This window comes from Phalangium opilio, unplaced genomic scaffold (assembly GCF_054372755.1).
Source record: "Phalangium opilio isolate 3A_F unplaced genomic scaffold, DU_Popi_V2 ptg000540l_1, whole genome shotgun sequence".
NCBI lineage: Eukaryota > Metazoa > Arthropoda > Arachnida > Opiliones > Phalangiidae > Phalangium > Phalangium opilio.
The window spans coordinates 2,418,230-2,439,961 of NW_028324244.1; the positions used below are offsets into that span (position 1 = coordinate 2,418,230).

Here is a 21,732-nt window from a genome sequence, read left to right on the forward strand (position 1 = left end):
AAAATTTCGCGTTAATTAAGAAAAACTTTAATTAATTGAATACGCTGATATTTAAATAAAATACTTCCAATCTATTTAATCCCCTATAATAAATACTCTCTTCAATTACCCACTCTTATTAAGGCTCTCTTTAATTAGCTAAATGTATAAAAAAAATAATTAATTAACATTAACGATATTCAAGTAGATTATTTGAAAAAAAAAAAAATCTACGATAATTCACACGAAGATATAACTTAAGTAGTTCACCAATAAAAAAGAAATCAACGGCAACAGATGAAAAATTAAACTATAACTTTGTGTAATCTAATCTTACGTTGGTAAATATGGGATAAAAAAAAAATTCCACAAAACCAAATTTTGAGTCGTAATTTTTATTCATTTAAAAAAAACACCGAGGAAAAATATATACATCCAAAAAAAATGGTGGAACATTTTATTTTTGACCGAGAGTGGCAGGAGGAGGTACCATTCCGGCAAACTGAGGCGGTCTCATTTGCATCTGCATCATTGGAAAGTTGGGTGGAGGTCTCATACCCATCATCATGTTGGGTGGCATGGGTCCGGGTGGTCCCATCATTGGCATACCTCCCGGCATATGCATACCAGGGGGCATTCCCATTTGAGGAGGACCAACCATCATACGTTGACCAGGGACTTGTAAATTAGGGGGTGGTATCATGGCACCGCCCGGTGGTTTACCCATTGGCTGAATGAACTGACTGGTTGGGATTTTACCCGCTTTGAACGCCGCCGCTGTAAAGAAAGTTACACGTGTAAAGTATGTAAACTTCATATCAGGGCTATCCTGATATGATACTTACTCGTAGCGTCAATGAGGGATTGAGCTTGCTCTTCCATCCATTTTTGATAGTAAAATTTAACGTTTTCTTTGTGTTTACGACCGTTACAGTGAGTTTTTCTTACGGATGGCTGAAATAATTAATTAAATTAATTAACTAACTAACGGCGACGTACGTGGTGGTCACTTCACTTACAGAATCGTGAGTTAAATAAGTATCGCAATAATCGCAGTAATACCTGTAAAATAAGTATTATTTTTAGTATTTGAAAATATTAGGGGGGAATTTTTCAAATTACTTACTTGGGCATCGTGAGGCGGCGGTTTAATTGCGTTATAAACAGATCATTAATTAGCTTGAAAGCGTCTACCGTCGCCTACTAAACAACAAAAGAAAATAAATTAAACGTAATAGCGAAAGGTGGCGACACTGACTAGCCTATTTTCGTGACGTCATTGAGCCGGGTCGCACGTGCTTTTTGTAAAAACAACTGGAACACGTGGATTAGGACATAGCCCACTCGATCACGCGCAACACGACGCGAGCTGCTCGCGCCATAGAAGCCCGTTGTATGTATAAGCGCAACTTTTGAAGATTATTCAAAGGAACCCAAAATGAACATTAAGTTCTATGGGAGGAGGTAGCTTTTTAGGCCAGATCCTTTGTCCTATACATCGTAATAGCTCAAATCCTTTTTAGTATAATAGAATATATTGTAACACGCCTCTTATTAAAATTTCAGGACATAGAACGGAGGATATGGTCAAAAAAAAAAAAAAAAACCCTACCACTGGTTTAAATTTTTCGGCTCAGATAAGCTGAGCGCCACGTTAATCCCGCGTCATTTGCATTATTTATTTGAAAAAATAAAATATTTGCGCGAACTTCGAAATGAATAATTAGGCCATGATCTGGGATTACAAATTTTATTGAACTCCTTTTACATCCTTTAATTTTTTAAGAAGCAATTCGGCCCCTTTGTATTTCATTTGCGAGAGTTTCTTGTTGAGACCCACCAGTTCCTTCGTTATAAATGAAACCACATTTGGACGTTCCGTTTCTAAAAGGCTGTAAGACGAGAAAACAAAAATCGAAGTTAAGCCTTTGCCATTGACCTTGTAATGAAAAAACGATTAACTCTACGCGATTAAAGGTTTAAAATCAATTAAATTCTTACAGTAAGAGCAGAAAAGCGCCCCTATTGCATTCAATCCACGATTTTAAGCTTCCAGATGAAGCTTGCGAAATTAAAACTTCACTGAAAAAAACTTAAGACAAAAGTTGTCCAAGGCTTAGCAATTGTCTTTAGGCTTAGCAATAGTTAATTATTACCTTTCTCTCTCGATTCTTCTTTATCACTTAAGATTAATTTCTTCAAGAACATATGGCTAGCACTGTCCTCAATAGGATGGAAAACATTTCCTTTGACAGGATGGTAAGGTTCCGAGAGAATAAACTTTGAAAGAGCTTTATAGGCGTCACTTACGTCAGCTGACAATTTAAATCGTTATTAGAAGAACCAATTATACTTTAAGAAACAAATAACAAAGAATTTAACTCACAAGTAGCCTTTTGCAAGGTTGTCAAAACGAAGAGAACAGTATGGCTATCTTTCACCAGAGTTTCGACATTTTCCGAGATGTATTTCAGATAAAATTCGCTAACGGCCGAATTTAATTCTTTACGTCTGACGGAGGTTTCCTTCTTACTGCGCGTATTATCGTCTCCTTGGCTTAAAATGTTCACAACTTGAGGATGAAAATGAAGGGGGTCACGAGGGCAAAGTAAATAAAGTAAAACTTTACGCCCGTGAATGTTGTTCACCAAATTATTCATATCTTGTAATAGTTCCTGAAAGATAAAGATAAAGATAAAAAACGCGTCAAGCCTAAGAAATGAATAAAATGAACACGAAAGTATAGTTGTCTTACGTTAACGATAACTTTTTCAACAAATTTGGTGTCATCCACGCAATCAAAGATAGCCATTAAAACGTAGGATCCCTGTTCTTCCGTGGCAATTTTAGAGACGAGTGTTTTGAAGCTTTTCAAGATAAGTTTTCTATCTTTGGCGGTTCCGTGCCATAAACACGTCATAGTGGCTCTGGATCCATCTCGGGTATGTACTATATGATGTAAAGATTCTCTCCAAGCTTCGATAACCTCCGAGCGACCTTTCTCATCGGCAAAGGTCAGATAATCCTTTAAAATGTTATGAATGACGCTGTGCTTGACCACAGACCTATTTTAATTTTGACGGACGTTGTAAAGAAATTAGTTTTAAAATGTTCTTTTCGAACGAGAAGAAGAAGAAGAAATCCGTATACGTACTTCTCGGGTAATTTCATTAGGATTTCTTTCAAGTGGGCCAAAATGGAATCTTTCTGGGCGGGATGTTTTTCCAAGACAGTTTGTAGTCCAGTTACGCCTTCATCTTTGAAAACCGCGAATGTTGGGCCGTAGAATTCTTGAACCAAGGTGGATCTTTGAGAAGCGTTGGCGTATTCGTTGTAAGCTTCTTCTAAGACCTCGGAAGCTTCCTAATTATAAATTAACTTCATTAATTAACTTTTAAAATTAAAAGAATTCTGGGAAAACTAAAACTTACAGTGTGGTTGATTAACTTGGACACTTTGCCGACAAAAGAATTGATTATTTCACTCCTCTCGGCTTTTGAGCCGTGTTTCAATGCTTTTAACACAAAGAACTTGGCATACTTTGACTTTGAAAGTAACACGATACTATCTGAAAATTTAAACGGGTTTAAACATAATTTTCTCTAAATTTTCTGTAGAGATTCTAGTAGGTACCCTTTAATTCCTCGAATAGGGCGCTCTTTTGCTCCTTATTCGCGTGAGCAAAAAGACATTCAATAACTCTGACAGTGTCGTGAGCAAAAATGAGTTCCTTGACGTGGCCAGTCACCAGGGACATTAAAGTTTTACACAATTGCTGACGTTTCTCATCCGTACAGTCTTCCCTTCTCATAACTTCCCAAATTTTTTTGCTTTTCGCGGCCAGATCGTAAACCTTGCTTTTTTCTTGTTGCCTCCTTAGAACTTTACGATCTTTCTTCTTCATTTCGCAAAGTTTGGGGGTTTTAGCTTCGGAATCTTCAGATTTAGCATCTTCACCTTCTAATTTGCGCTTCTTTCCTTTCTTTTTCTCGGGAGATGAAAAGGAAACTTCCTTAACATCTTCCTTATCGCTACTTTTCTTTGAATTTTTCAGGATTGATTTAACAGCGCCGAGATCAATGTCACTATCATCATCGGACGCGACCTCTTCATCAGCAGTCTTTACATTTTTGACAACCTCCTTTGTCTTCATTTGTAATTTGGTTGATTTTCCCTTTTTGTTAGCATCCTTACCCTGTTTAGTTTTATAAGGACTCTTCATTTTCTTCGCTTTAGGGGATTTTTTGCTAAAATTTGGTCCATTTTTATTGTTTTTAGCGCCTTTTCGTTTGGCAACATTAAACCCCTTTTTTGATAAAGTTCCTGGGCTGGCCCCCTTATTTTTACCCTCTTGCTTGGGCTTCTATATTTTAACCAACAATTAATAGCCATTATATCATGAAATTAATTCAAATTATATTTACCATGTTGAGTTGTTGATACACGTGGGCCTCGTTGAAGTATACGGAAAATCGACTACCTAACCCTAATCATAGCCCACTCGATCACGCACTCGACAACGCAGCCTAGCGCTATAGAAGTCTATTCAATCGGCCAAAAAGTGCGACTTTTGAACTATCGGCTGGGAGTTCAAAGGAACCCAAAATTAACGTTAAGTTCTATGGGAGGAGGTAGGTTTCTTGACCTGAAATTTTAATGACACGTGTGCTTTGACGTGTTTTATTATTCTAAAAAGGATTCAAGCTTTTAGAGTCGATACAGTTTTATAATAAACATTAATTCCCAATGTCAAAATTGTAAATTCAGTACCAACCCCATCCTCCTTGTTCAAAACATGCCTTTTAGACAGTATTAGCATGGAAGAAAGTATGGAAGGCCGACTCCCCCTTTGAGCTGTTTTAAAAATAGCGACGGGTTCGCCCTCTGTCCGTCATACTGAAAGCGACAGTTTCCAGGCTGTCAAAAAAGGCGGGATTTTTAAAATTTCAAATTCCCCGCCATCCCGTTAATAAACCCACCCTTTTCACCAAAAGAAAATACATTAAATAAGGACGCCGCCATGTTTGTTTTCAGTATGACAGCTAGGGGCGCTGTAGTATGCAGGGCTACCGGTCACCTTTCAAAAAAAGGGCTGAGTCGGCCTTCCATACTTTCTTCCATGGTATTAGATTATACAAGATTGTACCAGATTGTCTAGCCCATAATTAAGACACATCCTTTACGTACTCTCGCTATCCCTACTACAATAAATATACTTCTAGTGAATTATCCCTTAAAGGGAGGGTGAAATGGAAAATCAAGTGATTTTTTATCGATTCTTCTTCTAATTATAGGACCAGTCTGCACAGACAAACATTCCGGAAATACGTCCGATGATTTTAAAATTACAATTAGGTTCAGATCTTAAAGATAATTTGAAATAAGTACCTCCACCAAAAGCGTAACGCCCTGCCTTTTTATTAACAAAATTCTCGTTGCAAATAAAAATTACCTTGGGTCTAATCATAAGTTTATAAGATATGTTCCATAAGTGTGTCACTCGTTAATCAGAGCTTGTCATGAAGTGACGTAGGTGAAACGTCATAGATTCTCGTAAAGCGACGCCTGATGAGGCGCTGTCAAAGGCTTAGTACAGACTAAATAGGAGGATGGACTGCTTAACCGAGTGTAGTCAATCCTCGCGTCGTTCTTGAACTAGCTCTCATTAAGCCTCTAGCTTTACGAAGTATAGGTAGTGACATACTTATGGAACATATCTTATAAACTTATGGTCTAATGTACTCTTGAAGTTTAGTTTTGTACTGATTAGTTTTACTTCAAGAAACCAAGGAACGCTTTTGCTGTAACGTTTGAAGCTAGCGCGTATCTCGGGGAAACTAACCTTAGTATTATCATAAGTTTATAAGATATGTTCCATGGAACATATCTTATAAACTTATGTTTCAAGTTTCAACCTATTAGACAAACATGTTTATAGGGTGGTTTTTCCAGCTGCAGGAATCCATAAACTCCGGTACCACTTTTTAAAAGTGGAGAATAGTGTTTTGGGCTGTTTAGAAGACATTGTTAAATTACAATTAACTAAATTATTAGTTATATTAGAAAAGAGAAACAAAAAATTGAAACGCACGCTCCCGCCATATTTCGAAGTCTGCCACTGCCTAACTTCAGCAGCGCCATCTAGCGGTCCATGTTTGCAAGCAATAAGCATTTTCATTCTGGGTTCTTTTTGGGGGCGTTTTCCGAGACAACTGGCTGCTGCGAATTTCTGTCCGATCTTTGCTGGTAAATATTTTGATTTTATTTATATTTTAAGGGTTAATTTGGATTAAATACCAATGTTTTTATCGCAACCGATCGAAAATTAATCGTCGCAAGTGGAAAATTTATGCTTAACCGTGCCAAATACGTTGGCACACTACGACCAAGGCTTATTACCCTTGGTCTTTTGGGGGCCGGCATGATCATCCCGCATGGCCGCATTCACAACACATTGACGCACTACGACCAAGGCTTAGTATCCTAGTGTTTTTGGGAGTTGCAGCATGGAAGAAAGTATGGAAGGCCGACTCCCCCTTTGAGCTGTGAAAGGTGGTTTAAAAATAGCGACGGGTTCGCCCTCTGTCCGTCATACTGAAAGCGACAGTTTCCAGGCTGTCAAAAAAGGCGGGATTTTTAAAATTTCAAATTCCCCGCCATCCCGTTAATAAACCCACCCTTTTCACCAAAAGAAAATACATTAAATAAGGACGCCGCCATGTTTGTTTTCAGTATGACAGCTAGGGGCGCTGTAGTATGCAGGGCTACCGGTCACCTTTCAAAAAAAGGGCTGAGTCGGCCTTCCATACTTTCTTCCATGGTTGCAGTCTTTCAGTGGTGGCTACGGAGATCTTTCCAGGTAAATATTTTGTTTCTATATTAAGGGTTAATTTAGATTAAATACCAAAGTTTCATCGCAACCGAATGGCAATTAAGCGTTACCCCCATTCCGCTATCGATCCAGGGTTGTCTCTCCCGAATCCCAACTAGACTCCGACACCTACCAAAGGAAGTACGACTTTGTATTCTTGGTTGGTCTTCCCTAACAACGCGTCGCAAATATTTTGACCTATTAAGCTAGTTCAAAATGATCTTAAACTCCCCCAATCAAACTTATTTTTCTCCTTTCCATCAAAACTTGCTGAGGTTAACGGTAATAGTTAGTATAGTGCGCTGTAGGTTAGCTGTGGCATATGGGGTTAGCCACCACCCCTCTATGCATTGCATTGTAAATGGACCCACCCGTAAATAAGCCACAGGCTTAGTGTTTAAATCCATTCGTAGACAAAGCTTAGATTATTATTATTATTATGCCCCCTCTATCGCTTCCACAAGGGGTCATGGTAGAAAATTATTCCACCGATATGCCCGTAAAAACCAGCTTAAGCACTCCTTTCTCCGTAGATCGGTCCCCATTTGGAATTCACTTCCCTCTGAAGTTAAAATCACCCGAACTGAAACAGTACCTCAAACTATAATGCCCCCCGTATGTGCCTCTATGTTCTTCGGAGCTGTAAGGTTTTCTCATGAACCCTAGCTCGACATTCCCCCACAGGAGCTAAAAAAGTGGTAAATAGGTTTGTTAATTACGACCTTTGTTTGTAGAAAACATAGCCTTAGTTTATTTTGTGGAGTTGTGGTAAAAGGGCACACAGTATTAGTGATTCACATTTATGTCGTACTTATTCTAAATATTTGAAATTAATCTTATTAATTGCGCGTTGCATTTATTCCTGGTTTTACTATTCAATCTTTTCAGTCGGTTTAAAAGTAATTCAAAGTGATTATTTAATTGATATTTCAAGATTGACCCTAAACCGTATTAATATTTATTTTTGTAGTTACATTACATGATTTGTTTCAAAGTAAAACTAATGTTGTTCAAAATAATCAGGGCTGGATTAAGGGGGCCCCAGGCTTGTTGGGGGCGCATTGAGTTCCTCATCCAACCATACTAAAAACTTGGGGATCGAGTAAACAGGGGCCGAGTAATTGAGGAAAGTGTTCACAAACATAGACCCCCCCCCATAGTAATAGCATTACGCTATACTTTGGAGGTTCATAACTCTGGTTCTACTAGAGATACGGGGATGTCCTTTGGGTACGTTATAGTCCTATTTGTCCCCCCCCCTATACAACCATACTTAGGACTTGGGATTAAGACAAGCAGGGGCCAAGTAATTGAGGAAAGTGTTCACAAACATACCCCCTCCATAGGAATAGCATTACACCCAACTCTGGTTCTACTAGAGATACAAAGCACAAGTTAGACGAGTTCGTAGCTCCATTTCATATTTTCGGTCACGGATGCAGCGCCGGCAACTCTCTAACATTAATCATAATCCTCGAGCATTCTACCGATTCGTGCGCACTCGAATTAGGTCTCTTCCCTCTCGACTCGGAATCCGCCTACCTAACGGTTCAAAAACTGATTCAGACTTTGAAATGGCGCAATATCTTTAGTAACTCCCTAGTGAAGAACTTTAACTCCTTCCAAGTCGGTCTCCTCGCCCCGTCAAGTCTTCCCCAGGCCCCAGTGATGGAGGAGTACTTACCCACTTTTATTGAAGTCCGTCAAACCCTCAAACTCTTAGATGTGAAAAGTGCCTCTGGTCCAGATGGTATACCTAACAGACTCCTTAAGAACTGTAGTGCGGCATTAACTCTCCCTGAATGGCGTGTCGCTCATGTCACCCCTATTTATAAGGGCAAAGGTGATAAATCTGATCCAGTTAATTATCGTCCAATTAGTTTAACCTCCTCGATTTGTAAAGTACTCGAGAAGTGTATCAGACTGGCTATATTGCGCCACGTCAACCCCTATCTTAGCGAATACCAACACGGCTTTCTTAATAACAGATCAGTTGAAACAAATCTCTTATCAGCTATGCACGCGTGGCTACACGCCCTTGACGCTGGAAAACGGCTTGACATTGTTTACTTGGACATTGCGAAAGCATTCGACTCCGTCCCACACTCCCGTCTCTTATCCAAACTTAAGTCCTATGGCCTTCGTCACAATATTATCAGTTGGGTAGAAAGTTATCTACTTGGTAGGACTCGGGCTGATAGGGTTGGCCAGACCTTGAGCGACTATCTCCCGGTCCTTAGTGGGGTTCCGCAAGGCGGTGTTTTAGGCCCTTTACTTTTTGTTTTGTATATCAATGACTTACCTAATTCCTTGTCCTCCTCCCCTCGGCTTTACGCGGATGATCTTAAACTTTACCGAGTGATTAACTCTTACGATGATGTGGCCATTCTCCAACAAGACCTACAGTCTCTTGAGGTTTGGTCAGCTCTAAACGGACTTAATTTCAATAGCGATAAATCTCAGGTCCTAGTTCTGCAGCGTCACCCCATTGACACTAATTATCCCTCACCTTATTACCTTAACGGTAACAATATTACGAGAGTTAATGAATGTCGCGATCTAGGTCTAATCATTGCCCATAATCTTTCCTTTCGCTCTCATATTTTTAGAACCTGTGGGCGCGCAAATGGTCTTTTATCCGTTATAAAGGCAAACTTCCCTGGTATTTCCCCAGCCACTTTAACACGAATATTTCAATGTTATGTCCGTCCTGTCCTTGAATTTGGTAGCCAGATTTGGAATCCTCAATCCTCATGCTATTCGGGATGTATCTGCGCTCGATAATGTCCTGCGAAGGGCTTCCCGTATTCCCCATTCTTTCTAGACTTTCAGCATTAGGTTGGTCCCCCCCCCCTCTCCCTTCGTCGCTCTTATTTAGATCTAATTAGCCTCTTCAAAATTTTAAGCCTACCCACCCAACCCTATTTTGCTTTTCGCACTCATACTAAGGGCACAAGGGGCCACAGTCGAATGCTTTTCCCCCATCCTTCTCGCACTAACTTATTGCGCGACTCCTTTTTCCGACGCACTGTCCCTCTGTGGAATTCTCTTCCTGACCAGATAGTATCAGCCCCCTCAGTTAGTCAATTTAAACTTCAATTAAAATCCCATCTTCGCCTTTAATCCCTTAAGGAACGCAAAAATATCTCCCCTAGTCATTTATTCATAGTTTTTAATGTTCATAATGTTAATTTTGTATTTCAACCACTTGTACATTTATTTATTTTTGGTTTTTTGGAGCTGAATGGCCTTTCAAGGCCCTAGCTCGACAACAAATAAACGGAGCCAAAAAAATTCAGCAAAATGTTCATAAACAGACCCTCCATAGAAATAGCATTACACCCAACTTTGAAGGTTCATAACTCTGGTTCTACCAGAGATAGGGAGATGCCCTTTGAGTATGTTTTAGTCAGGGCCGGATTAAAGAGGGGGCGCAACGCTTGTTGGGGGCACACTGAGTTAAACTATTCCCCCCTTAGCAACATTTGCTGTTCCTTTTGTTTTTTCGACTTAAGGGGCGCGCATTATTTCGGCCGCCTTGTGCAAAATTGCTTAATCCGGCCCTGAAAATACTTGTACCATTTAAGCTAAGCTGATAATAATTTTAATTTGTATTTGATTGTTTGAATTTTATTTTTTATAGCTATCATGCGTTTCCAAAGGAACAATTTATGTTGGATTCTAGAACGAGTGAGTATTATTTCACAAATGGCATGCAATATTAATCAGGTCAATAAACCCAGTACAATTCCATTTTTAATAAGGGTATACACTTAGATTTTGATCCGTTGAAACTGAATCTCTTTACAAAAACTATTTAGACAGCGTGTGAAACATTTTAGGCCCTTAGTGCAATAATTAAGTCTTATTAATAGTAATTATAGCAATATTAACAGGACAATTCCATTCTTAATTCGGGCCTACACTTTGATTTTATCCGTTGAAAGGGAATCTCACTAGCAAAACTATTTAGACAGCCTGTGAAGCTATTATTAGGGTATTTAGTTTATTATTTATTATTCTATTTATTGTTAGAAGGGAAGCGCTGTGTCCTTTAATTTTTAGGGATTTTGCTTTTCGCCAGGACATAAATAAAATCTTACTTATGGAATAGGTGAACACTGGTCATAGCCCTCCCTTTTAAGAATAATGAACGCGTAATCAGGATTTCAATAGGTGAGATTCCCTTTGCGGTATTAAGATATCAAGTTTATGGTTTTAATTATACTTTTTGAGGAAAAGCGTTTGGCAACTCGTTGAGGGAGTTTTGTAGGATCTAAATAAATTTCTGATTTAGGTTTAAGGTAGAAGGTTGCTTATACGCTTTCTCCTTTAAAAGTAAACACGATTTTAAGCGGATTTAAGGCGAGGCTTAGCTTTCTATGGTATTCTTTCCCTATTAATGTTACGAGTGTGCCATTTGTGAAATAATACTCATTTGTCTTATGCCGGAACCTTTAGCGTCGCATCATGCGAGAATACTCGAGTGGATTTTCGTTTTAAGGTAATTAATTTGATGTTATTCGTGTGGCATTTTTTTCCAAATTTTAATATGAATTTTTCTTGCGCAGGAACAAGTGGACGTCAGCGAGTGGACTTTCATTGGAAATCCCATGCTAAGGACGAAGTTTCCTGGTTTTGGGGGCTCCACAGCGGGCCTAAGTTTAAATTTAATGCTTCCCGAATTGAACAGGGACTTGTTAAATTTAAATTTGGGCCCGCAGGCCTGACGTTAGGCCTGGTAACTTGTGTTCAATAAAAAGTTTCGTTATTAGACTAGGTTCAAAAAAATCAATCGATTTACTTATAACGTTTTTTTTGACCTTTTTTATGCTTTTTTTTATTGTTTTTTTAATAATTTTTTTATTTTTTTTTGTAAAAAAATTTTTTAACCGGTTTTTTGTTCTGTTTTATTAAAAAATAAGCCTAAAAGGGGTCAAAAAAAAACCCCTAAGTCCAGACATTAAAAAATTGAAGCCAAGTCTAGTATCGGAAAAATTTAAAGAAAAGAAAGAACGAGGTTTAAGGCAAAATTTATTCAATAAGAAACAAAAAAACCAAGTGTTTACAAAAATTTCGAACAAAAAAATTATTAAAGAGTTATATAAGTTAAAGTTTGAACGCGAAAAAAATAATAAGTAGTTACATATAAAATGGCAAGCAAAAAAACTAAAATAAGTGGTTACATGTAAAATTTTCAAGTAAAGAAGTTGAATTTTGTGTCTTCTAGCTTCGATGATTTTCTCCGTAACTTCGACTCGAATGTTGAGAGAGATTGCCAAATCCGGAAGAAAACATCGTGTAACGGAATCCAACAAAGCTTGTCATTGGGAATGATACATAGCAAGTCCAGAACAGCGGATGTCATCGTGCAACGTTAATCCAACAAAGGATGTCATCAGGAATGATAAGTCTCGGGATCGCCAGTTATCGGGAAAGATACATCATATAATGACCAGACACAGAAAATCCAAGAATATCAGCTGCATCTATAAATGAAAACATATTAATAACACATCTTAAACTATTGCCTACTTTTGGGTGGTCCTTAATTAAAAAACTGGCTACTAAATTTAGAGAGAAAGACCAATTACCACCGACTAATTGCCACCCTGAATAAAGAAGGCTTGACTACCGTTGATTCCCACCCTTAAATAATTAAATACTCTGGCTAACTAATTATTTACCATAATTGAATAGAAAATAATTTTAGGAAAACCTTACATTTAATTTTAAATTAAATTATGTAATTTAATAATGAAAATAATTTAAAATATCCCCTACTAATTTTAGGAAAACTGCCATTTATTTAAATTTAATTGCGTGCCCCTTATAATAGCTTCATAATTTAAAATATCCCCTAAATTAAGTTTATTAAAAGCTGCCATTTATTTATTTAAAACTATTGCCACAGGTAGAACCCATAAATAATAACTTGAGTCTAAATGGGACAAGGCTTAACTTAGGCTTAGGGCAACTGTCCTCGTGTCTTAAAATTATCTCTGCGGAAGTTGATTTTCGAAAATCTGTCGCTTTGTCTCCAAATTAATTAACAATAGCCCCTAAACCAATTTTAGAAAAACCTGCTAACTATTTATTTTAAAACTATTCCCACAGACAGACCCCGTAAATAACTAGGGTTTAAATTGGAAAAGGCTTAGGGCAACTGTCCACGTGTCTTAAAATTCTCTCTGCGGAACTTTATTTTAGAAACTGACGTTTTGTCTCTAAATTAATTAACAATAGCCCCTAATCTAATTTTAGGAAAACCCGCTATTTATTTTAAAACTATTCCCACAGACAGACCCCGTAAATAACTAGGCTTTAAATGGGACAAGGCTTAATTTAGGCTTAGGGCACCTGGCCTCGTGTTCTAAAATTCTCTCGGCGGGACCTGATCTCCGAAAATCTGTCGCGTTATATCTAAATTAATTACGTACCCCTTTAAATAGCTAATAATAGGCCCTAAACTAATTATTAAGGGATTCTCTCTTGTACAGCATCTCGTTGTAAAATTTTATTTGTGGTACTTGATTTGTAATAAATAAATAAAATTCACTAACATTTAACACTACTTAATTAATTTAAGCACTTGAAATAAAATAAATAATTTAAGGGGGGCTAGATGAGTTTGGATTATTATAAAGTTAGGCTTACGGACTGTTAAAGCACCACGAGGCCAAGCAATGGCCGCCAAGTACGTTGAAGAGCTTCGAATTCAGCTTGCATCCTCGGGAAGAACGATCAGCGAAATGGCGGAACGATCAAGATTCAACTTCAAAAGCCGGGGTCACGATCGGGAGAGGTTTTTCCAAGCGACTTTCCTCGACGGCTTGCGGGAACGAATGAACTGCATGACCCGTATCGATCAGCTGAACGGGAGAGGTTTTTCCAGGCGACTTTCCTCGACGGCTTCCAGGCATCAAATGAGCCGGCTGACTCGAACGATCAACTAAGTAAATTTCCAACGTTGCGGTGGCGCTAAAAGCTCCTATGCGCGGACTCGGGTGCGCCATATCCCAGGCATGCCGGGAGTGTGGCGCACTCCTGTAAGCCAAGCGTCTGGGCGGCAAAGTTTGAGGGAATACGACACATGTCGGCGATCCTACCCTATAGGTGCCGACTGCCCCGTGTCCGCCGGAGGTGACTTGACCCCCACACCCCGTCCGTCACCTCCCAAGTAAACCTCATTTCCTTCCCCTGCTTACACACATACTGAACCCTGAATAATCGCATCCTTGCCGCGGACGTAAGAGCCCACTTCGCATTGAAACCTCAAAAAAAAAAAAAAAAAAAAAAATATCCCAGGCATGAAATTCAAATAGCTGAACACCGCTAGGCCTACTAAATGAATGAACGCTAGGCCTAAATGAATGAAGGCTAGGTAAACTGAATGGACAATCATTACCTATTACCATTAACATCTGTCGTGACGTCACAAGTCAATTACCTCGTTGACGTCATAGGTGACGTCACCGGATGACGTCATAGGTGACGTCACCGGATATGACGTCATAGGTGACGCCACCGGATATGACGTCATGACACGTCACCGGATATGACGTCATTGATCACGTCATCGGATTTGACGTCATTGGTCACGTCACCGGATATTACGTCGTTGGCCACGTCACCGGATATGACGTCATAGCAAAAATTTACCATGCTTTAGATGTCAGTAAATACGTAACTACGTTCACAGCGCCCCTAGCGGCAATTTATGAACTATCTATTGCTTGCACGAATGTCTAGCAGAATTTTATCATGTTTTAGATGTCAGTAAATACGTAACTACGTACACAGCGCCCCTAGCGGCAATTTATGAACTATCTATTGCTTACACGAATGTCTAGCAGAATTTTACCATGTTTTAGATGTCAGTAAATACGTAACTAGGTATACAGCGCCCCTAGCGGCAATTTATGAACTATCTATTGCTTACACGAATGTCTAGCAGAATTTTATCATGTTTTAGATGTCAGTAAATACGTAACTACGTATACAGCGCCCCTAGTGGCAAATGTGTTAATGCTTAATTATCCGTTAATATTAATAATAATAATAACCCATAGCCCTAAGTAACCCCAAATCCCTATCCCGTTTAAAATCACTAACGAGTTTTTAGTGAGTAGCCCCTCGATAATTACTCGTAATCCAGACGCAACCTTTAATCCGTTCACTACCACACACATAAGCAAACACACAGTTATGTAACCAGCACTAGTTAAAGCATTAGTTTGTTTGTTTTACGTGGCTGTTACGACACGCTTCAGTGCAATCAAGAAGTTATATCAGTATCTCAGATCTGAGATACTAGATATAACTTCTTGGTGCAATGCACTTCGAATAAAATCATTCATTATAACTTTGAAACTGTATTCAAAATATTCATACTCGACTGACGGCTCTACTATGTTGAGCAAGCACTTTAATCATACTCTAATTCAGAGGTATGAATCAAGTTTCTATACCTTAGCAACTAACTATAATTAGTAAGCTTACAAGTAAAAATAAATTTATCAGGCAGACTTATAAATATTAATGCAATATTTTATTTCGAAATATATTCCATCAGATACATTCGGATTTATTAAAAATTAATAGTACTTTTCAAAAATGTGTAATCATTCATCACCCGTTCTGTTATATTGAGAAAGCGCTTTAATATAGTGGATCTTATACTTTAACTAGCTGCAAAAGCACCCGGTGTTTCCCATCGGTGTTTGGTCTCATCAAACTTCAGATGGGCATGGCACCTACGTGGGCTGAATTCTATAACCCACAAACCTCGTCTTGACGTGGGACAAAAATCCACAGGCGCGCCTTGGCAAATAGTTAAGGGCTAATAGCAATTGTAATCATGATGGAACCATTTGTGGGGTATGTCATTCGGTTTAGTAACCTTTTTCCAAATGTCCTGATGTTGGGAAGAATCATGTAACAATGACCCCGCATTGTGGTACACCTTTCTCGAAAAAAAAAAAGTATATATACTTCCGCTTACATTCAGAAGGTACCAATCAAGTTTCTATAACATAGCCATAACTATAATTAGTAAGCTTTTAAATAAAAATTATTTTATCAAATAATATTTTATAAATATTAATGCAAGTTTTTATTTTGAAATATATTTCATTGATACATTAGATTTTATTAAAAAGATTAATATCGATAATAATAAGAATATTTTTATAAACGCGTAACTTCCGAGTGTTGAGTCCAGGTACTGAAAATAATAAGAAAATTTCAATTATTAACAAATTTTAATCGACTTATAGAATTTCCACTGTTTTTCCACGCGAATATCCTACTGAGCATTACGGTGGAAAACGAGGTTGTTAGGGTGGCAAAACGTAGCATTATGCTTTTGCGTTCAGATAGGAAGTGCGTAAAGTCACTAAGGCCAGAATGATCGAGTGTTTAGCCCCTCGGTGACACTAAAAACTACTTCAATCTCACTTTTAAATTATATATTGTCCGACATTTACACGAAATACCGTACGCTTCTCGCGAAATCTTTGAAGAAATCAATAAATTACGAAATCAAAGCGGAAATTCCGAACTCTTTGGCGAAATCGTGAAATAAATGAAGAACTCACAATAACAAGGAATCAAGTAACGCCGCAATTGCCTGGAACGTTTGAAACAAAACCGAACACCTGAAATTATAATAAATAAATAAATGAATTAGTTCTTCCAAGCAATTAATTTGCTTGAATCGGCAAATAATAATGCTTGAACACGAACGATTTGATTAAACAAACAAATCAAAATTTTCTAATAAATAAAAGTTCGAAAACACTTTAACATACTTTCTCTTACTTGAGAAGTATTACTACTGAAAGCTTATGTACAACATAAAACATCCTGAAAAATACACTAAAACTACAATTAATTACCCTAAAGAACAGTAAAACTACAATAAAACGCCCTAAAATACACTAAAACTACAATAAAACGGCTAAAATACACTAAAACTAACATAACACGCCCTAAAATAAACTAAAACTACAATGAAACGCCCTAAAATACACTAAAATAACAAGAAAACGCCCTAAAATACACTAAAACTACAATAAAACGCCTAAAATACACTAAAGCTACAATAAAACACCCTTAAGTACAATAAAACACCCTAAATTACAGTAAAACTAAGATTAAACACCCTAAATAACACTAAAACTACAAAATAACGCACTAAAACTAGATTAAAACCCCCTAAAATACACTAAAAAATAACAATAAAACGCCCGAAAATACACTAAAACTACAAGAAAACGCCCTAAAATACACTAAAACTACAATAAAACGCCTAACATACACTAAAACTACAATAAAACGCCTAAAATACACTAAAACTACAATAAAACACCCTTAAGTACAATAAAACACCCTAAATTACAGTAAAACTAAGATAAAACACCCTAACTAAAACACAAAATAACGATAAAACATGTTAACTATCAATATAAAATGAAAACCATAAAACATGTTAACTATCAATATAAAATAAAAACACAAATAAAAGACGTTACCTAACAATAATACAGAAAAACACAAATAAAAGACGTTACCTAACAATAATACAGAAAAACACGTTACCTAACAATAATACACAAAAACACGTTACCTAACAATAATACACAAAAACACGTTACCTAACAATAATACACAAAAACACGTTACCTAACAATAATACACAAAAACACGTTACCTAACAATAATACACAAAAACACGTTACCTAAGAAATGAACAGCCTTCTTGGGTTATTTCCTTCGCGCCAAGAAGCACCACTAGAGGCGCAACGCGAGTCTGCTAGCCTCCCACCGCCTGTAGCCAGGGAAATAACCTTCGTGTTGTTTTCTCTAGAAGTAATTAATGGAATTAGATTCACGTACATTGACTGACGTAAAACATTGCCATAATGAAGTTGAAATCCCGGCTTTCCTCTTAATTCAAAGTTTACCTGAGAAAATTTGATTACGAGTATCCACTTACCAATAAAAAAGGAAAAAATTGAATCGGAGCTTGCAATTTTCGAGGAAGCGGGATTAGTTTTCTTAGCACCGCACCAGTTTGTTTTCTTAACGGATTTGCGTGGTCGATATATTGAGTAAAAATAACTTTCGCTGTAAGTGGGAAAATCTTTTAACCCTTTTAGGCTCTCGGCGCTCTCCAAGTTAAACAAACACCAATTTTCTCATCCTTTATTTCAAGCCGCTATGATCCTTCGTTCCACCGTGTTTTTGTTGTCAAAATAACTAACTAACGCTAGCGCTAATCCACTTCGAGAAGTTAAAACCCTTTCCCCTCATTTTTGGCAAACTTTGCTCGAGCTTTATCTTGTCGACAAACTTAATTAAACTCTCGTAAAAATCACGACGTAATCGGAAGCTCGTAATTCGAAGTAAGAACCACCCCCACTTTCGTACAACACTTAGAACGACCCGTCCAACGTCAAAACTGGTAAAAAGGGTTTTGATATATCTTGTAAAAATTATTCCTTAAAACTTTGGGAATGACTTTTAAGGGGTATCAACTTTATAGTAGAGGAGGGCCTGGTTCGCCTAGTCCGTAATTATTAAATGTTTATAAGGGAGAATGACCCTAAAAATTTAATAGTTATTGTTAAAAGAGAACCGCTTTGTTCATTTTTACAACACGGCTCTTATCTCGCTTTTACGAAGCTCGTAAAAATTCTCAAACAATCATAATCAGCCCGAATTTGCTCTACACGCGCGTCGATTATTAAATTCCGGCCGTTGAAATCCATCGTTCGTTGGCGCAAACTCGGACTAATTCTGACATTGGCTTTGGGCTCCAGAATACTGGTAACGTTCCCGAATTAATTTAGTTTTTAATAGCGAAGAAACTTGGAAATAAAAGGAACAACTGGCTTCAAAGGGGTAACAATACGTAGTATAATCGTCATTCTAACAAGGTAATTTCACGCCTCAAATATCGGACCACCTCCCCTTTACGTAAGGATCACTATCGCGTTTCTAAAAGATAAGGGACCCATCAAATTACGGACAACGAAATAAATTTTATGGACAAATAGCTCAACTAATATTCCTTCCATTCGATGTTAAAACCAATTTAGATTAACAATACAGATCAATACCGTATTTACGCAATGTTTCGCCTAAAAAGGAAAATAATTTTTTCTTTTATCAAGAGTTTCAATGCAAATTAGGACCCCGGCAAAGGCGGCAAGGATGCCATTACCCAGACCATAAGTTTATAAGATATGTTCCTACCATAAGTATGACGCTACCTATACAAGTTCGTAATGCTAGAGACTTACAGCTCGAGCTAGTTCTAGCAGAGCGACGGAAGCGAGAATTGAGTAACTACACTCTGTTAGTTTTGCAGGACTTCCATCTTCTCCTATTTAGTCCGCATTACTAAGCCTTTGACAGCGCCAAAACCAGGCGTCTTCGCTTTACCTCGAATCTAGGACCTACTTCAATCACTTCATGACAAGCTCCAGTTTCTAAGTTACCAGTGACAAACTTATGACCAACATATCTTATGAACTTATGGTTAGACTTGATTAATCAGGGGAAAAAGGGGGTTTAGTTTGGTGGGGTCAAGCCATCACCGTCGGACAGAGGGCAGTCGGCACCTATATGGTAGGATCACCGACACGTCTCGTATTTCCTCCAACTTTGTCGCCCAGACGCTTGGCTTACAACTCCCGGCCAGAAACATCATGGCGATCATTCGATGAATGGCTAAAAATAATACTAAAAGAGTTACATCAAATTATTCAAAAAGCATCCTTATACATTAAAAACAGTATCAGGTCTTACGGACTTTGGGATATATTGCTCCAGCACAGTGGCGTATAGTTAGCAAGCGATAGAAAACGGCATTAGAGCGATCTTTAACGGATTCCTCCGGGAGTCGACGCTTAAAATTGAAAACTAATTAGAATAGAGGAGAAAGGGGAGGGAGGAATTAAGTTCCACAAAGGGAAAGAATGTTTTCTTTAGCGTCTTTTAAACAAGGGATGATTTCTGTGAAAATTTAAGCCGTTAAATGTTTAAGAGAGATGAAGGAAGACGAACAACGGCGAAGAAAATTATTATTTTATCTTTTATCTCTACAGCGTAAATTAATCCCAATGAAAGAAAGCTCCGACAAAATAAATGGACTAAAAGGCTCTCATATCGCCAAGAAGTAAAAGCGTAAGTTTATAATATACTTATGGATAGCCATAAGTATGGTTCTACCTATTGTAAGCGTCGAGTGTGTTCTATTTCGACTTAGCACTCGCGTTAGTTAGTACTAAAATCATTATAAGTCGGTTGTTAAGTTAAAATACTTTTATATACGAAAACTCTTATCAGTAGGCTAACATATTTTTTACTTGTAAATCTTAATCTAGCTTGGCCTATTACCTATTTTTTTACTTGGTCTGATTATCTATTATTCATAAGATATGTTCCATAAGTTTGTCAGTGGTTACTGAGAGCTTGTCATAAAGTGACGTAGATGAAACGTCATAGATTCTCGTAAAAGCGACGTCTGGTGAGGCGCTGTCAAAGGCTTAGTACAGACTAAACAGGAAGATGGACTGCAAACTCAGTAAGTCTCTAGAATTACGAAGTATAGGAAGTGTCATACTTATGGAACATATCTTATAAACTTATTATTATTTTATCGCTTACACTATACTTCGTAATGCTAGAGACTTTACAGCTCCAGCTAGTTCGAGGGAGAACGACAACCGAGAATTGAAGTACTACACTCGGTTAGTTTAGTAGTCCATCTAGGTCCTATTTAGTCTGCATTACTAGCATTACTATGTCTTTGACAGCGCCAAAACCAGGCGTCGCTTTACCCAGAATCTATGACCTACGTCACTCATTTCGTGACAAGCTCCAGTTTCTAAGTTACCAGTGACAAACTTATGGATGGAACATATTTTACGAACTTATGGTAAAAGTATATGAATTTAAGAGTCTTTTTTAAAAAAATAACGGTTTGTTTACCACAAACGTTGAAACCGAGGGTTTTATATTGAAATACTTACCGTATCCATCGAGTCAGATATCGGGGGGGGGGGGGGTGTTGAAAGCCATAAGCCTCGAATGTATCGTTTGATCCATTTTCTTAATCCCTTAAATACCCGCTTTGAAGAAAGACGAGCCAAAAGCTTCTTTCCCTCAAAATCAATTTGAAAATTTAGGCCTAACATTTTGGAGTTCTGGTAACGAAATTTAACATTTTCCTTCCATCATTTCTCAAGTACGAAGAAGAAATTTTAAACCTTTTAGAAACCACTCGAGTGATTAAACCAAACATTTTTCGGGTTGTAGTAAAGAAGTTGCCCGTTTTAGACAATCAACGTAAAAGAAGATCCAGAAAGTAATTTCTATAGTTTGCAATTCATAAAATTACTAGGCATACAATCGTAAGTTTATAAGTTATAAGTATGGCACTAGCTATACTTCGTGATGCTAGAGGCTTACTGAGAGCTATATAGTTCGAGAACGATGGAAGCGAGAATTGACTACATTCGGTTTTGCAGTCCATCTTCCTATTTAGTCTGTACTAAGCCTTTGACAGCGCCAAAACCAGGCGTCGCTTTACGAGAATCTATGACGTTTAACCTACGTCACTTCGTGGCAAGCTCTCATTAACCAGTGACACACTTATGGAACATATCTTATAAACTTATGATACAAAGAATAATTAAAGCTCACTTTTTGGGTGCCATTTGTTCGCCCTTTGACCTATAGGCCTATGTCCCATTTGAAATTTTCACCATTTTTAAAGGGGGGGGGGCTAAAGTTTATGGCCACTCTACCGCGAGTGTACTTACGTAAATTCCCACGATGGTAAACAAAATGATAGTCGAGCCTATGAAGAA

General features: G+C 37.8%; 2 protein-coding genes and 2 long non-coding RNA genes across 5 annotated transcripts; 2 read left to right on the forward strand and 2 right to left on the reverse strand.

Annotated features, from left to right (window-relative positions):
* Positions 1-358: 358 nt before the first annotated feature.
* Positions 359-1,244, reverse strand: snRNP-U1-C (small ribonucleoprotein particle U1 subunit C). The gene is made up of 4 exons (XM_089862428.1): positions 1,106-1,244; positions 999-1,041; positions 825-933; positions 359-756 (listed from the first exon to the last, which is right to left on the reverse strand). Exons 1-4 carry the CDS (start codon positions 1,111-1,113, stop codon positions 437-439), a joined length of 480 nt encoding a protein of 159 aa, XP_089718554.1. The 5' UTR covers positions 1,114-1,244; the 3' UTR covers positions 359-436.
* A 471-nt stretch (positions 1,245-1,715) lies between these two features.
* Positions 1,716-5,776, reverse strand: peng (Pumilio and CPL domain-containing protein penguin). Of its 2 annotated transcripts, XM_089862427.1 has the most exons (10): positions 4,754-5,776; positions 4,404-4,667; positions 3,613-4,342; positions 3,411-3,547; positions 3,134-3,342; positions 2,735-3,044; positions 2,366-2,654; positions 2,136-2,294; positions 1,981-2,071; positions 1,716-1,871 (listed from the first exon to the last, which is right to left on the reverse strand). In XM_089862427.1, the coding sequence occupies exons 2-10, from the start codon at positions 4,404-4,406 to the stop codon at positions 1,730-1,732; spliced, it is 2,070 nt and encodes a 689-aa protein (XP_089718553.1). In that variant the 5' UTR covers positions 4,407-4,667; positions 4,754-5,776; the 3' UTR covers positions 1,716-1,729. The 2 variants fall into 2 exon arrangements, with proteins under 2 accessions (XP_089718553.1, XP_089718552.1); XM_089862426.1 differs by having other exon boundaries at positions 4,404-5,776.
* Positions 5,777-5,873: 97 nt separating this feature from the next.
* On the forward strand, positions 5,874-13,417 carry LOC149588631 (uncharacterized). Its single transcript, XR_016379948.1, has 2 exons — positions 5,874-6,225; positions 12,081-13,417. It is a non-coding gene; the product is annotated as an uncharacterized LOC149588631 (long non-coding RNA).
* Positions 6,708-13,417, forward strand: LOC149588632 (uncharacterized). The gene is made up of 4 exons (XR_016379949.1): positions 6,708-6,838; positions 10,494-10,540; positions 11,312-11,354; positions 11,422-13,417. It is a non-coding gene; the product is annotated as an uncharacterized LOC149588632 (long non-coding RNA).
* Positions 13,418-21,732: the final 8,315 nt, after the last annotated feature.

What these genes read in the sequence shown, in the direction of transcription:
- snRNP-U1-C (XM_089862428.1), bottom strand. An exon ending in CTTATTTAACTCACGATTCT is followed by an intron (nt 934 to 998) that starts GTAAGTGAAGTG and finishes TAATTATTTCAG; the next exon opens with CCATCCGTAAGAAAAACTCA. An exon ending in ATCCCTCATTGACGCTACGA is followed by an intron (nt 757 to 824) that starts GTAAGTATCATA and finishes CTTTCTTTACAG; the next exon opens with CGGCGGCGTTCAAAGCGGGT.
- peng (XM_089862427.1), bottom strand. An exon ending in AACCTTGCAAAAGGCTACTT is followed by an intron (nt 2,295 to 2,365) that starts GTGAGTTAAATT and finishes TTAAATTGTCAG; the next exon opens with CTGACGTAAGTGACGCCTAT. An exon ending in AGAAGAATCGAGAGAGAAAG is followed by an intron (nt 2,072 to 2,135) that starts GTAATAATTAAC and finishes TTTTGTCTTAAG; the next exon opens with TTTTTTTCAGTGAAGTTTTA.